At 33.2% G+C, this 15,377-nt stretch overlaps 2 protein-coding genes across 2 annotated transcripts in view; both read right to left on the reverse strand.

The window, feature by feature from the left end:
• LOC119085591 (protein Tob1-like) overlaps positions 1–15,377 on the reverse strand; it is a 76,393-nt gene that overhangs the window by 38,689 nt on the left and 22,327 nt on the right. Inside the window, exon 3 of the mRNA XM_037196010.1 lies at positions 1,616–1,690. The gene's annotated coding sequence lies outside the window, so the exon portion shown is untranslated. The remainder of the gene's footprint in view (positions 1–1,615; positions 1,691–15,377) is intronic.
• Positions 12,406–14,137, reverse strand: LOC119085593. Its single transcript, XM_037196015.1, has 2 exons — positions 14,064–14,137; positions 12,406–13,903 (listed from the first exon to the last, which is right to left on the reverse strand). The coding sequence occupies exon 2, from the start codon at positions 13,314–13,316 to the stop codon at positions 12,666–12,668; it is 651 nt and encodes a 216-aa protein (XP_037051910.1). The 5' UTR covers positions 13,317–13,903; positions 14,064–14,137; the 3' UTR covers positions 12,406–12,665.

Genomic DNA, 15,377 nt, shown 5'->3' on the forward strand with positions numbered 1-15,377 from the left:
GAACATCGTGTGTCCAAACATATGTCCGGAGCATCTAAAAGCGGTTTTCGGTAGAGTTCGACTCCCAGGTGAAGAAGAGTTTGGGTGTCAGGCTGAAAGATGGGTCAATTTTGAGAAATGGCCGCTCCCATCTCAAAATCCGTGTTTTTTCATATATTTTCAGTTCTATAGAGAGAATCGGGAAAGATAGAAAAAAACTTTCTTCTACAAAGTTATAGAGAATGAAATTCTGAACAAAAATGTCCAAAGAAGATATTGTGAAGCAAATACAAGGTGGTCCGAAAAATTGTGCAAACACAAATTTTCAGCTTTGCACAATTTTTCGGACCACCCTGTATTTTCAACACAATATCTTCTTTGGACATATTTGTTCAGAATTCAATTCTCTATAACGTTGTAGAAGAAAGTTTTTTTTCTATCTTTCCCGATTCTCTCTATAGAACTGAAAATATATGAAAAAACACGGATTTTGAGATGGGAGCGGCCATTTCTCAAAATTGACCCATCTTTCAGCCTGACACCCAAACTCTTCTTCACCTGGGAGTCGAACTCTACCGAAAACCGCTTTCAGATGCTCCGGACATATATTTGGACACACGATGTTCCATGGCTCCCAGACTAAGAGTAATTTCATTTCAGTTAAAAATATGTACCAAATTATAGTTTTATGCAGCTTCTGCGCCCACCACCGAAAAAATTACGATGTGCACACAATATAAGTCTAAATTCTCGATTGATTCGGTTCAGTATAAATATAAATAAAAATTTATACGACAATTAGCAATGAAAATTATTTATCGGTAATTCGGAGACAGTCGATTAGTTAAAATATTAATGGAGAATCATTTAGAGACATAGTTTTGGTTTCATCTAGTTATATAGTGCTATTAATAAATAAAATGAAAATATTATTAATAATGAAACTGAGTAATTAATGCTACAATGTGCTACACGTGACGTTCATTACACATTATATTAATTTATCTGATATTAAACACAAACTTAAATGTGTAAATATATGAACAGCACTAAAAGAATTATGAATGCGATTAAGAGGAAAAAAAAACGTTGATGATTAGGTACACTTTTGAAACGAGGTCTAGAACGATTCAATTTAATATGGTAAGGCCTGAAAAACAGGTGCCAAATGGAAAATAAGGTAAGCTTAAAATATAGTTAATATATACAAATAATCTATTGTTGATAAATGGATTTAAAATTTTCTAAGGTGAAACCATTTAAATTCTGGTTCGTATAAATGCGGTGTACAAGCCCTCCCCTCTCTCTCTCTCTCTTTCTCCATCGTGCTTTGTGTACTATGTCATATCCATAATAGTATATAATACATGTTAAGCATATACATGATATTTTATACTTTTTTACGTTTACTGTATACTCTAAACGCTTTATTAAAGGAGAAAAAAATTTTACGAACATTTTCTGATAAAGACATGAATGGAAGAATAAAAAAAGATTGAGATAAATTCGTCGTTAACGAATGGTTATTATAAGTATATTCCAACGAAATACGTTAAGCAGTAGATCGGATTTACGGATTGAATATAAATATAAATTCGCTACAAAATGAATATAATTGTGTACAATATTTGTATACCTTTTTTCTGTAGTTCAGCAATAGCCCACTGTTGTCAGAGGTAATGCCGTGAAGTCATTTATAAATACTGTTTACCTGCAACAATAAAGTTTAAATCTGTTAAATATAGAAGTTTTTCGCAAGTTTCTGTTCAGAGAAAAAGCGAAGATGGATACATATTTTATGCAATGATAGAAGTACCAGTAAGTTGAAAAAATTGTAAAATATTTTGTTTAATTTAAGTTTTTTAAGTTAAATTAAGTTCCAAGTTTTATTTTTAGCTTAGCGGTATGGTATGGAATGAATTCATTGTTAATAAAAAAAACTCCATCAATTTGTACAGTTTTCACATTACTTTTATTTGGTTAACATTCCAACCAAATAAAAGTAACGTGAAATGTTGCTCACTAGACAGCACAAAAATCATTTCAGGTTTTGATAACGTGAAAAAGGCAAAAAAAGCAGCTATAGCGAAATGCTCTTTCGAATCTTAATCTCAAATGTCTTAATCTCAAATGTAATATATTTCGGTATAATTCTATTACTGTTCTAGTACATTTCGTCATAAAATCATTAACGCCAGTGCTCGATTTTTCTGTGAATTTACTTCACTACGATGACATTTCATGCATAGTTACCAGAAGTGAAGTTGTTTAACCAGAAAATGGAGCGGAAAGAATAAAATACTAAAAAAGTGGTGGAACCCCTACAGGATTAAGGAGTCATTTGGGCTATTCTATATTAATTGTGAATAGGCAATGTGGAAACGAACATTTCAGTGGTCCTACAACTTAAATATATTCTGTAATGTTTTCGGGGATCCTCGATTCATAAACAAAAACTGAATTGTAGCTTCTAACCGTGGCCCATATTACATTACAATAGAATTAACCATATTGCTAAAAGATTTAAAAAAAAAAACGAAAGTTTTCGTGTGAATTCCTCTGTTGATGTCAGCTGAGGCCAAGATGAACTTTGTATCCTTAGAATTGCTTGGTAAACTTTTCCAAAGTCTACCAGAAATTTTACAAAATCTATAAATCTGATATTTTTAATAAAATTAAGACCTGCAATGTGATTAATAAAAAAGCTGAACCGTTAAACGGAGATCAACCGAAACAATGAATCATTAAAAATACACCGAAAAATGAAAACCTAATTTTTCGACGGACAACATTATGCCAATCGTCAATCCCACTTTATACAATATAAAGGGACAACATAAATTTACGCCCAAATTTTATTTTGTGTTGGTCTAATTGTAATTAAAAGTTTATTGAAGCAGAAATGCGAAAACACCATTCCATCCTCACACAACAAGAACAATAATTAACATTCTTTGAACAATATATACAGCCTTCGCATGGAATCCAAAGGGCATGCCACGGTGTCAGAGAAAATGAAATTAAATTTCCTGGAAAATCGCTCGCCATTCCGGCTGAACTTTTAGTTCTTCCCTTTTATCAATACGATTTCCATTTCTGTCCGCTTTTGGTGTTCTCAGAATTTTTCGTCTTTTAGATTTGATTGGATTTCTTCCAATCAAAAATAGTAGCCCAGGTAAACATGAGAGAGACTTGGTTTTAATTTTCCCCGACCACATTTTGCCTATTCATTCGGAAAATAAAAATACATTTTTTCCCAATTCCAAATTATCATTTAGCAAATAAATGTTCAACATAATATTCATCGATTCGTCGTCTTCTCCTTCGATAGAGACGACAAAAAATACTTTTCTTTGATAAAGAATTATTATTCCGAAATAAGATAGTAGCAATTTATACTCTTCAACACACTTCACCGATCACAAGGAAGCCAACGAACAAAACTTTTAAGCGAAAAAAAAAGAAACGAAATTCAGACAAGGTTTCGTTGCCATCTATACGGATTTTCATGACGATGTTTCGGAAAGTTTCCAGTACCATACATTAGAATAGACATTTATATACAACAAACGAACAGTAGATAAAAACCAAAATAACAGATTAAGGCCCTGCGGCGGAAAATTTCGTTTATTTGAACATATATTACGATTTTACTTCAAAGTTTTTTTTATTGAAATACACATTCGAGATATTTTCATAATTTTCAATAACTTTTTTTTCTGTGTGGATCTCAAACGTTTAAAATACGCTCTCAAGAATTGTCATAAAAAATATGTATTTTCGAACTCGTAACATTGATTTCTTTAATATTTATTGTACCCACCCAGTCAATAAATAATAAGAGCCGTAACAGAAAATAAATATGATCTGGACCGATCGGGTATCGAGGGGTAAAACAATGCAAAAAAATTCAGTTTCAAAAACTTCCAGTCAACACTTAATGGTTTGTAGACACTAGAAATGCACATACTTCGATTGGTAGAACATTGAATTCTATTCCCAAAATTCCATTACCTTGTTACTGATTTCCCCCTCGCTCGTCTCCGATAATATGTTACAGCGACGACATAAACGTGCCAATGTTCCGATAAATACAACTTGCTTTATAATAACACAACTTTCAAGTTAAAATATCATAAATTAATGTATGAATAATTCTCTCCCCCTTCTTTTGGGTGATTATAATAAAAAGTTTGTCAATTTCTACGTTATGCCAGAAGGATACGACAAATGCGCTAAGTTTAAAGCAGAAACTCCCGGCGACATTATTACGTATAAGTAAACTTCTATCATTTATTTGCACATTCATGTAATTGCACGCAGTATTAAACTGAAATACACCACAAAGTAATTAAACTCAGGTAGAGCAGGGCTTCTCCATTTTGCTTATAAAAACACTTTTCCAGCTACCCAGGCATTTGTAATTATTTATATACATTTCAAAGCGTGTCTCTATGTTATAATATTCCACGGATGGCAAACTTACAAATGCTAAGTGAACGGAGCAATGCAAATGATAGACATAATTAAATGGAGTGTTATCATAACGAAATGTTTATTTAGACTAAGAGCCGAACTTCTCAGCACAACTGATTTTGACTGAAAATCCTTTATGAAAGGACTCGCAATGTCTCGTTTCCAAAATTGTTTTACAAAATGATTCTTTGATAACCAAAATCTTCTGGTTATGGGAAGAAGGTACAATTTGCCATGTGGGACGAGGTATTAATCAAAGTGCAATTCAATTCACATGTAAGCATAAATTTATTGTTCGAATGATAGGTTATCTAGGTACTAGTACTTATGCGCATCAAGAATTTATTTATTCAATTTGAATTTTTATGTCTAGACAGGAGAATCGAGTTAGATAAACAACGATATACATTTGAGTGTGGTCCGGTTTTTAATCTCAAAGTCAAGTTCTCTTTGTGAGGGTAGTCACAAAAAAGTGATATCTTGATCATGTTTTCAATCTCATAGAATTCAAGTCACAAGAAATGTATCTCTTGATCACGAAATACAGCAAACGAATTTAAAAATTCCTGCAAAGGAAGGATATCTCACGATTCTCAAATTACTGGGCCTAACTTTACGCTATACGTATATACACCACGTACATTTCGAAACGTGAATGGTTGGCCCATTATATTGATATTGTTCAACTATATTACAATTCATATCCTTTTCTCATTTCGTTCGATATCGAGCAGCCAATAACAATTAACCGTTAAAACGATGCACATTTCTCTCATCCATCAAAAAACATCGGCTGCAGCAACTGATGACCAATATTCACAATTGCATTCGATTTATTACATATAATAACATTGCAAACATTAAAACTCCCATGAAATTGATGTTCGCGAATATTTACAAACAAAACCGCACATCTAGCCGGGTATATGCTATAAATTGCCAGATTGTTAGGATATTTTTTGTTGTTGTTTTGTTTTGCATATGCTAATCAGGGTTTTTGGCAATTTATAAAGTAGCCGCATCGATTTTTGATGTATTTCAAATGTTCTCTTAAACACAATGTGGTCGTTCATAAAACCATTAAAAAAATGAAAACTCGCATCAGTCTATTTTGATAAATTGGCATGTGCAAAACTATATGCAGCACAAAATGTGCCGATTTGTAATTTCATCAATGCATTTTCATTTTACGAACGACTATCATCTAATGACTTTAGGATAATGCGGTATTATATAACCAAAACCATTGCAAAAAAATGAAGTAGAAGATTTAAAATTAGTATCTTGAAAATAATTTAGATCAAATGAAGTAATAGATCATATAATAAAAGTACTAATATACATGCCGTCTGTAAAAGGCTAGGTCTTCAGTTAGAAATTGAAAAACGAGTTTATTAGCGATGTATAATGTTACTTAATCAATCATAGTGACCAGTAGGTAGCACACTGCAGCTGGTGAGTTTTAAAAAAATCAGGAATATTACAAAGGAAGGACTGTTCCCGAGATGACTTGTGAAACAGTAAACCATCGTCAACGTGGGTCTGATACCAATACCAAAAATTCAAATATTGTAACAATAATCAACTCTCGAAAGGGATCTTTATTCTTCACAACTTTGGTGTGTAGCAGTTTTGTTCTTGATCGGAGTCTTTACACCAGGAAAACTTTTAATATTTCATGAAAAATACCATCGTAATAAAACATTAAATTTGCGCAATATCATTGATGATACGATGGGTGGCACTGCAAGGTTTATCATACCGATTTTTTTTCTTCAAAAATTATTTTTGTCTTGAATCTCTTAGAATTAAAACTTTTGGATAATGGGTGACGCAGTTCTCCATCTAGTACCCATACGATTTATCTGAAGAAAGATGAGCTCTAAAACCACCGAAATATTGTTGGCAATCAATTCCGAAAATGTTACAATAAAATCACACTTTAAGACAAAATAAGTATATTCATTGCCCAATAAAATCTAGATGTTTGTTGAAATGAAAGCAAATTTCCCAAATTTCCACATTTTTTTCTTCTTTCAGCTCAATTATCTTCAAAAAAAATAATTTGTAAACAAAAATTTCCCATTAAAATAATTAAATTACCCAGCAATAAAATAAACAACAATTACAATTGAATTCAAAAAATTGATTGAAATCATTTACAAAACAAACTATGTCACTATATCAACATGTCATGTATACTTGTAATTGAACGTAAATTACATATACATTGACATTCGGTTGGCTAAAGGTTTTTTTTTTATTTCGTTTGTTACTAAAAATGTTATTACTCGTATAAAATTCATTACTGAAACACCAACAACAACACAGCCGAACAATAGGCTCATAAAAATTGACGAATTGTCGCTACTGACCTTGAAATAAATTTAATTTTATTTAGTTTAAATTATGCCATGTCACATCGCATTTTACAATTTATTATTAAGAGAGAAAAAACCGATATTTCCATTACGCAATTGTAAAAAATTGGTTTTTGTAAAAAAAATTTTTTTTTTGCTAATTTGAATATTTCTTTTTGGAATGAAAAGTTTTCGTAAAGTTCTTCCCAAACTAAACTTGTAAGTTGCAGGTGCGCCTCGTCGGGCAATGCATTCATGAATGCAATTTGCTGCAGCCGTTTATCAGCCCTTTTATTCTAAAAACAGCAGCACCTTTTACTAAAAGAAATACTATTATAGACGAGCGTTGTACCTAAATGTTTCATAACAGAGGGTAAAAGCATAAAAATGCAGAACGAGAATGAATATTGTGGCACAAGTGTGGATGAATATGCAATTGGCTACAGCTATATTGATATTGATATACCTGACGCTTTTTATAGAAAAGCATACAAGAAGCACCTTTGCAATACAATTAAATGTCTCTTTGCCATTAGATTGTCGAAACTATTCCTCCCAAATATTGGAAATGGTTAACCTTTTGCACAAAACAAATTTGCAATTTAGCGCATACTTTCAAAAAGTTTAAAGTGACCTCGACATTTTAGGCTTGTGTTCTGTTGCTACCCAAATGTTCGATTTATGTTAACAGTGATACAGAGCAAGGCTTTATTATTCAGAAGGTCACACGGATAGTTACCTTCAATCTGTACCATTTCTGGGGGAACTTTTTTTTTAATCATTTGTTTTAATATTCCATTGCGCAACATACAGTCTCAGACAGAGTACTTTTCGGAAAATATGGGAAAATGTCCTCCTAAAACTTGTCCCAGATTTTCTGACACATCACATTTGATCAGCGTGACCACCTCAAATATACATCCTTGATACAAAGTGGATTTCTGGCGCTACAGACACCCAAAAACAAATAGCTGAGCGAAGCCTACTACATCCGACTTGTTTACGATGCGTGCTAACATGAATACAATTTTCCAATCGGCCTACGACAGTTGGCCGGGTATAAATTTGGATTTTGTTCTATGAGGTTGTTGTTTTGTTTGCAGACTTACGCACAAGACTATACAAATAGATGTCATTCAAATGACATGATAGTATAGTACATTTGTCAACCAGACAAACGGTATGGTAATAAGAGTAATAAGAGCAAACTTAATTCGTATTAAGTAGTTGGTATACAACAAATTGTATTTTAATTTTCTCATACAACAGTATGGCTGAAGCAAAATTTATTACAATTTTCAAGCTTATTGAAAATTAATTGTTTTTTTTTCTTGCATTGCGATAAGAATGATTGATTGGATTCGTTTGTATTGTTATTGTTATTGCATTTAAAAAAAAGCCAACTTTAAATGTATATTTACCTGTCACGGTTAATTATTATCGCTGATTGAAAATTTGAATTTTTTTTTTGTTCGAATGAAATGAATCGAATTTGAACGTTTATCAACGTTTATGTAACTGTTGCTCTTGATAGACTGTTCAATTCGGAGAAACATCATTACTTTGCTGGCAAATGTTATAGTGTTTCGCTTTTACTATATATGGTCGTCAGAATATAGTGTGGCATCCGGAACAGCGACAAACGAAAAATATTTCCGGCCTTTATGATGAAATAGTTATTTATGCAATTGAGATGCAAACTGCTTTATTAGGCTCTAGGCCGCAGGCCGTGTGTCATAATACACATCGTGACCCAAATATAGTACTTATGCCACAGAGGCATCTAAAGTTTGCAAATTTTGCATATTATGATGCTGAGTGGCATAAATATTTAAATACAAATTTTGCTAGCCTTGCATTAGGCTTTACTAATACTTATAACGGAAATCAAATGAAATTGTCCATATGTTGACGAAAAAATTTCAACAATTAGTTATAAAGTCAGTTCGAGGTACCATTTATACTGAAAAAATAAGATTTTTTGGTTGTAAACGTTCTACCGGAAACCTTACTGTTTACGTCATTTTCCCATTTTCCCTACGCATAGAAGTAATCGATTCGATCTTTGTGACCTATTTGTAAGGCGGACAATTACTCGTTTTAAGAGCTTTACTTCACTTTACTACTCTTTTATTTTGATCTCCTTCAGTTTCAACGAAGTAATGTGGTGAAAACATTGTATCTACTCTAGAGTCGGTACCCTAATTCAATGGAATACTGGCATAGAAAATGTAATTTACAATGCCAAAATGATTGCTACTTTCAAATGACTATTAATCTAAGTGCCACATACGTTGCTATCAATATATTGCGCTAGCTACAAAGGAAAATTATGCGCAAATAAATGTGTCACCCATCTGGGTATAACAAAATGATAATTTTTTTTTTCGACAATTTTATTCGCTGTACAACTCCCATATATAATAATAGAATATGAAAAAAAAAAATTGGTATTACAACCACCCATTGTACACAATAATGTTGACCTTGAAGAAATCCAAGATGTAACAATGGCGTCACTATTCGTTTAATTTGATATTTTCACGTTTTCATTTTGTATTATTATACACTTCCAGTGTATGGCAGCATATAGCATATAGATCCGTACATAGAAATGGATGTAATAAAATAAAAACCGAGAATTGAATACGTACGGATAGGTCGGCGTATGGTTTATTACAGTCTATATTACATTTAGATACGAAAGATGTCTGTCACAGTCACGCTAAGGAATTGTAACCATTTTCTTTTTTTTTGACTAATATGAAACAACAAAATGCAAACAAAAAACCGCACCACCATATTCTCGAAAGCAGAAAAAATATAAATAAAACGAAAAAATAATAAAAATAACGCACATCATTGTAGAATCAGCAAATTTCATTGTTTAACATTTTGTGTATTGTTTGAAAATGGATGAGAAATGTAGCAGAACACGTACTATTCCAGATAATATTAAATAGCTCTGGGAAAATAGCAATTCGAAAATGTTTACAATAAAATGTAGATATTTACGAATGCATTTGACTGCATAACATTTTGAAAATTGTAAAGCGCATTACGCTATACACCAGAATCTTTCGTCCCGTCTGCTTGACTGCTTTTTAGCACACAGGGTTGTAACTTAGTACAATTTTTATTGTCGCTGCTTAAGTACATTTTTGATTTTTGTGCCTGCTCTGTTAAATGTCGTTCAAAATGATCGACTCGTTTTTTTAATTTTCTGAATGTTATAGTTTTCGGCAACAACGATTCTCTTCGGCAATTGCCTAAAATCGATGGTATTTTACGACAATTTTCACAGTAAAGTGGTACACCCTGTTTAGCACCATGGTTTAAAAGTCGTCGCACTACATAAGTTATTAAATTTCGAAAAAAAAGGAGAGAAGAAGTTGGTAATGAGATGCTTCGATATATGTGGCTGCTGGTGGAAAAAGATAACCATTTTCGGTGCTAAAGAATCCGTTTTTATGTTTTGCCATGATATGTTTTTTTTTTTTTTGAACAATGAAATCGCATACACCACTTGACACGACGACGACATATTCAAGTGATATAATTTTTTGACCATTTGACCTTTCCAGTTTAAAAACCGAAATGAGTTTATTGAAGTTATGGCAGCACGAACATTTTGTTTTTCTTTTCTTTTTATTGCTGAACATTATTGTCACTGGCTCGTTTCGTTTGATAATTGGATTTTTACTCCCTCCCACCCATATTTGGAAAATTTATTCAAAGTGGTTGCTTGTGTTAAATAACCCTTTGTGGTATTTTTGTTTGTTGGACTGTTCAAGGTCTGTATTATATGTGGCAAAGCTAAAAACTATATGTAAGGCATACGAACAATTAAGAACTGTGTCAAAAATATCACCAGCGAAAAACTGACAGTATTTCTGCCACCGTTTAAACTACTTCAAGCGAAATTATCGCAGTGGAAAATACGCACAAGAAGAAAAGGTAGAATAATTTTCTTTAATTAGAGAAAGGGTAGACCGGCATCGCGTTACAAATTTAAACAATTCAAAATTTAATGATTTTTTCTTCAATTACGTACGCTCATTACACCATTTATACACTTCAATGTTTGTAATTAGAGATTAATGAGTCATTACACTTTCAGATTTCAGGTTAGCGTATAACTTAGAATTAGTCCATGCTTTCCATTAATAATTGTCTTGTGCTGCCCCGACTGAAATAGTACACAGTACACTCACGATTTTAGGCTCATGTCAGATGATACAATAATTGTAACTCTTAATTCATGTTTGAGGTATGCGAGGATCTACTACTTTATTTGATCTGAATATTTCAAGAGATCAATTTCAAATATTTTTCTTTATTTACTTTGCTTTGTACATGCTTTTTGCTATACACCACCAGTCACAGCTGTCGAAGCAGATGATAGCCGTCCGTAACAGGCTAAAGAGACCTGACATCATTTTTTTTTTCCGCCAGTAAAGTAACTTACTTAATTGTTTGGACATTGTACGACTAGTGGGATTTTAGCACTTGTCTTCGATGCAGGCATCAAATTTCTTATTTATCAAAATAGAAATGTCCAAACAGGGACGTAATTTACTACTCCCTTAAATGTTCACCAGCGCATTCTCATCCGTCACAGTAAAATAAACTCCAAAATTGGCCAATACACATTTCGTATGTACTTCAATCGGGCTCTCACTGGGCGTATTGAATGTTCTGCATCAAATTGAAAAGTTTTGCAAAGGACGAACATTTGTAATACTAATTTTAAATTTCAGCGCAAAATATTTACAACATTTTGTCAATGAACAAAGATAGTTATGACAATTCTGCTATAGAAGCTGAAGGCGTCTAAAATAAGTTCCATTCCTCAAAATAGGTAAAGTGGTAAAAATGTTCAAAACTGAGCCCAGTTAATTCTATTCTAAATTTAAATAAATCAAGAAGAAAGGCACCAAAAATGTATATTTTTAGCATATATCCTTTCTTAAGCCCGGTTACATGGTGAATGTTCTAGGAAAGTCAATAGATGCTTTGTGTACAAGAAAGCAGGAAAAAAGCGAAAATATAAAAATGAAACTTTTTCCATTTCGCCCATACAAAAAGTGTAAGAAAGTGTATTCATTTTATCGTTGTTTTGGTTATTTTGATTGTTCCAGTCAAACTTTTGTTTTCTTTTTTTTTTTTTTGCTTTTCTCTGCAAGCTAAAAATAATAAATAAAAATCCAAGCACCCTAAAGAGGCAATATTTTTGATTTTATTCATTTTTTTTTTATTAGAAAACATGAAAGTTTTTTCCCTTGCTACTTTCCTCTCTCTCTCTCCCTTTTTTCATTTTACATAATAAAATACTTTATCGTATTATGCTATTTTGGATACATTTTTATTTTTCCTCTTTCATTCTTATCAGTCGAACGAATTTGGTAGACATAAATGAATTATTTTCATAAAATACACAACAAAGCACAATCACTGTACAGAAGTCGTACGAAAATGCGTATTTTGCCAAGCCATAAAATGAAAATGAATGTAAACCACTCATAAAATAGTTTTTTAATTAATGATTTTAATTAGCAATAAAATTCTATAAAATTCATTTTATCGTCTTGCCAAGAAAATACCACAAAATCATTTTGTTTACATCTGTGTATAATTATATAATCCACTATATACATCAGTGATATGGAATGCTGTTAAAAATAAATAAAAACTGTGGAGGAAGAGAAACGCGTTGTTCACTCGTCTATATCCAAAACTGGAATGAATTTATTTCACAGTCGTACAGGGTATTTATAACTAAGTTCGGAGGTTACTCTGTTAATTACAATTTAAAGGCAATCTATGATCGCCACCACAATACCTCCCCTCCTATTCTGAAAGATTTAATAGTTCATTTTCGAGTTCCAAACTCATTTCTTCGGCAGTTGGAATGGCATTTCGTTCCATTGGTTCGGGTAACAATGGTGGTGGTAAGTTTTCCGCATCAGATATGTCCAGTTCATTGTCCATCGGTGGATTTGCGGGAGCTGGATTGCGCATAGTGCACCAATCGGGGCATCGCCGGATGTCTGTTGCCTTTCCAAACCTTTTGTGGTTTATGCAAATGGTTCTGGGTATTGGTGTGTCGGCTGCCTTGTTCAAAACACGGCGCATATTGGATAGACGAATTTCGGCGGGACCAGCAGCTTGTATTGCAACGGATGATGAATTTCGAGACGACGATGGTACTGGCTGAGCTTGCATTGCGACGGAGGATGAATTTCGAGACGACGATGGTACTGGCTGATTTGAAGGGCCACTTTGATACGGGGCAAAGCGGTGGGCCTGTTGATTTGGTTGTTGTTGTTGTCCAGGCCAAGTCTGCGTGGCTCGAGATGCGGAACGACGTCTTGTACGGCAGGGCGGCTGCATAGTGCCGGCTTCCATACGAACTAAAGTTCGCTGGATGGCGGTAACATCTTGTTTGAGTTCAGTAATACCGTTTGCAATTTGTTGCAAAAGTTGTTGAACTGAAGTCATTTTACTTTTTTTATTTTTTACGATGTTTAAGGAATAAAGATCGTTATTAGACTGATAAAATTTTGTAGGGCGTATGCCGTATTTATAGGCCAAGTCAGTGAAGGGTTGATCGAATTTAATTCAAATCTAGTAGTTCGTATGAACAAACTAGTAGAGTGATTTATTCGTACAGTGATTATTCAGTGTACTTTGTAGTTCCTTAGTTAATATATCCGAATCTTTGAAGAAAATCGGAACCTAGAATTATGTGTGAAGTATCTGACGTGTAGAATTGCCACGTAAAGATAGTTCCACGTATTTTAATAGTTTTATCACACAACCGATATAGTGGGAAAATTCTGTTCGGAGTGTATAATGATAGTTGAGTCGGCTGGTTTTCGAAAATAAATTCCGGAAAAACAGAGACTGAACTTTGTGGATCAATTGTTATTTTAATTTGAGTAAATTCGTCTCTCAATGTTGTTAGCATTTTTAGTAGTAGAGGAATTATTTCGCAGTTGTTGTTCGATTGAAGAACAGCTGTTTAATGTGAAAATTTTGTTTATTTCTTGCGTATTTATAGGAAAGTTAGTTGGAATCCTCGATAACTAAGTTTTCTAAATTGAAAGTTACGTGCTTTTTAACTTTTATTTCTTGGATTACTTTTTCTTCCGAAAGTTGAAAACACGGTTTGAGACGGTCAATACTTATGACTTTTTCAGTTCCTTTGATTTTCAAAGTGAAGTGTTTTTTGTCTCGTTTTACTACTTCAAATGGTCCTTCGTAATTTGGTTGGAGAGGTTTTTTATACCCATCCTTACGAACGAACACATGTGAACAATCTTTAAGATTTTTGTAAACAAAGATTTTTTGTTTATGATGATTTGAGCTCTCTGTGGGTTGAATATCGTTCATATGTCTTTTTAATTTTTCTACAAAAAGAAAAGGATCTTTTGTAGGATTTGCTTCAGCGTTATTGAAGAAATGGTAGGGCAATCGTATTGTTGAACCGTAGACCATTTCTGAGACTGAAGCGTTTAAATTTGGTAGGATAATTGATCGTAATCCTAGCAATATTAACGGAAGGATTTCAACCCAATTGGAATTGTTATGGCATTTTATAGAATTTTTTAATGTTGTGTGCCATCGTTCTACAATTCCATTTGCTTGAGGATGGTATGAAGTCGTTCGAATCCGTTTAGTTCCGAGGAGTTTGTTAAGTTGATCAAAGAGATCGGATTCGAACTGTTTACCTTGATCTGTCGTTATGATTTCTGGTACTCCAAAACGAGAGATCCAATGGTACAGAAGATGTTTTGCAACTGTCTCAGCCGAGGCATCTTTTATTGGAATGGCTTCTGGCCAACGGGTGAAACGGTCGATTATTGTTATACAATAGCGGTATCCTTCGGAAACGTTAAGCGGTCCTACTATGTCTAAATGAATGTGATTGAATCGTTCATTAGGAACCTCAATTGGTTGAATTGGGCTTGAATTGTGACGAGTGATTTTACATTTTTGACATGGAATACAACTCTGACAAAATTTTTTTATATCTTTGGACATTGTAGGCCAAACGAAATCTCTTTTGATTGAGTCTGTTGAAGCCTTTATTCCAGGATGAGAAAATTTGTGGACATTGTCAAAAATTATTTTGCGAAAACTAGGAGGGATAACCGGTCGTAGTTTTCCTGTGGAAATGTCACAATATAATTTGGCGCCTTTGTAGTCTGTTTTAATTACGTGGAGACTAGAATTAAGGTTTTCGCAAAACTTTTTGTCGTTTTGTTGTGCTTGTGACAATTTTTTATAATCGATTGAACTCTCGAAAGATATTGCATAGATCGAGTTAATAGTGGCGATACGTGATAGAGTATCTGCGACTATGTTCTTTTTTCCAGGGACATGACGAATATCAGTGGAAAATTGAGAAATATAATTCAATTGTCGTATTTGTCGTGGTGTCGCTTTATCGGATTTTGAGTTGAAGGCATGTGTTAGGGGTTTGTGATCTGTAAATATGGTAAAATCAGTTCCTTCTAGTGTTGAGCGGAAGTGTTTTATTCCTTCATAAATGGCAAG

This window comes from Bradysia coprophila, chromosome X (assembly GCF_014529535.1).
Source record: "Bradysia coprophila strain Holo2 chromosome X, BU_Bcop_v1, whole genome shotgun sequence".
In the NCBI taxonomy this organism is placed as follows: domain Eukaryota; kingdom Metazoa; phylum Arthropoda; class Insecta; order Diptera; family Sciaridae; genus Bradysia; species Bradysia coprophila.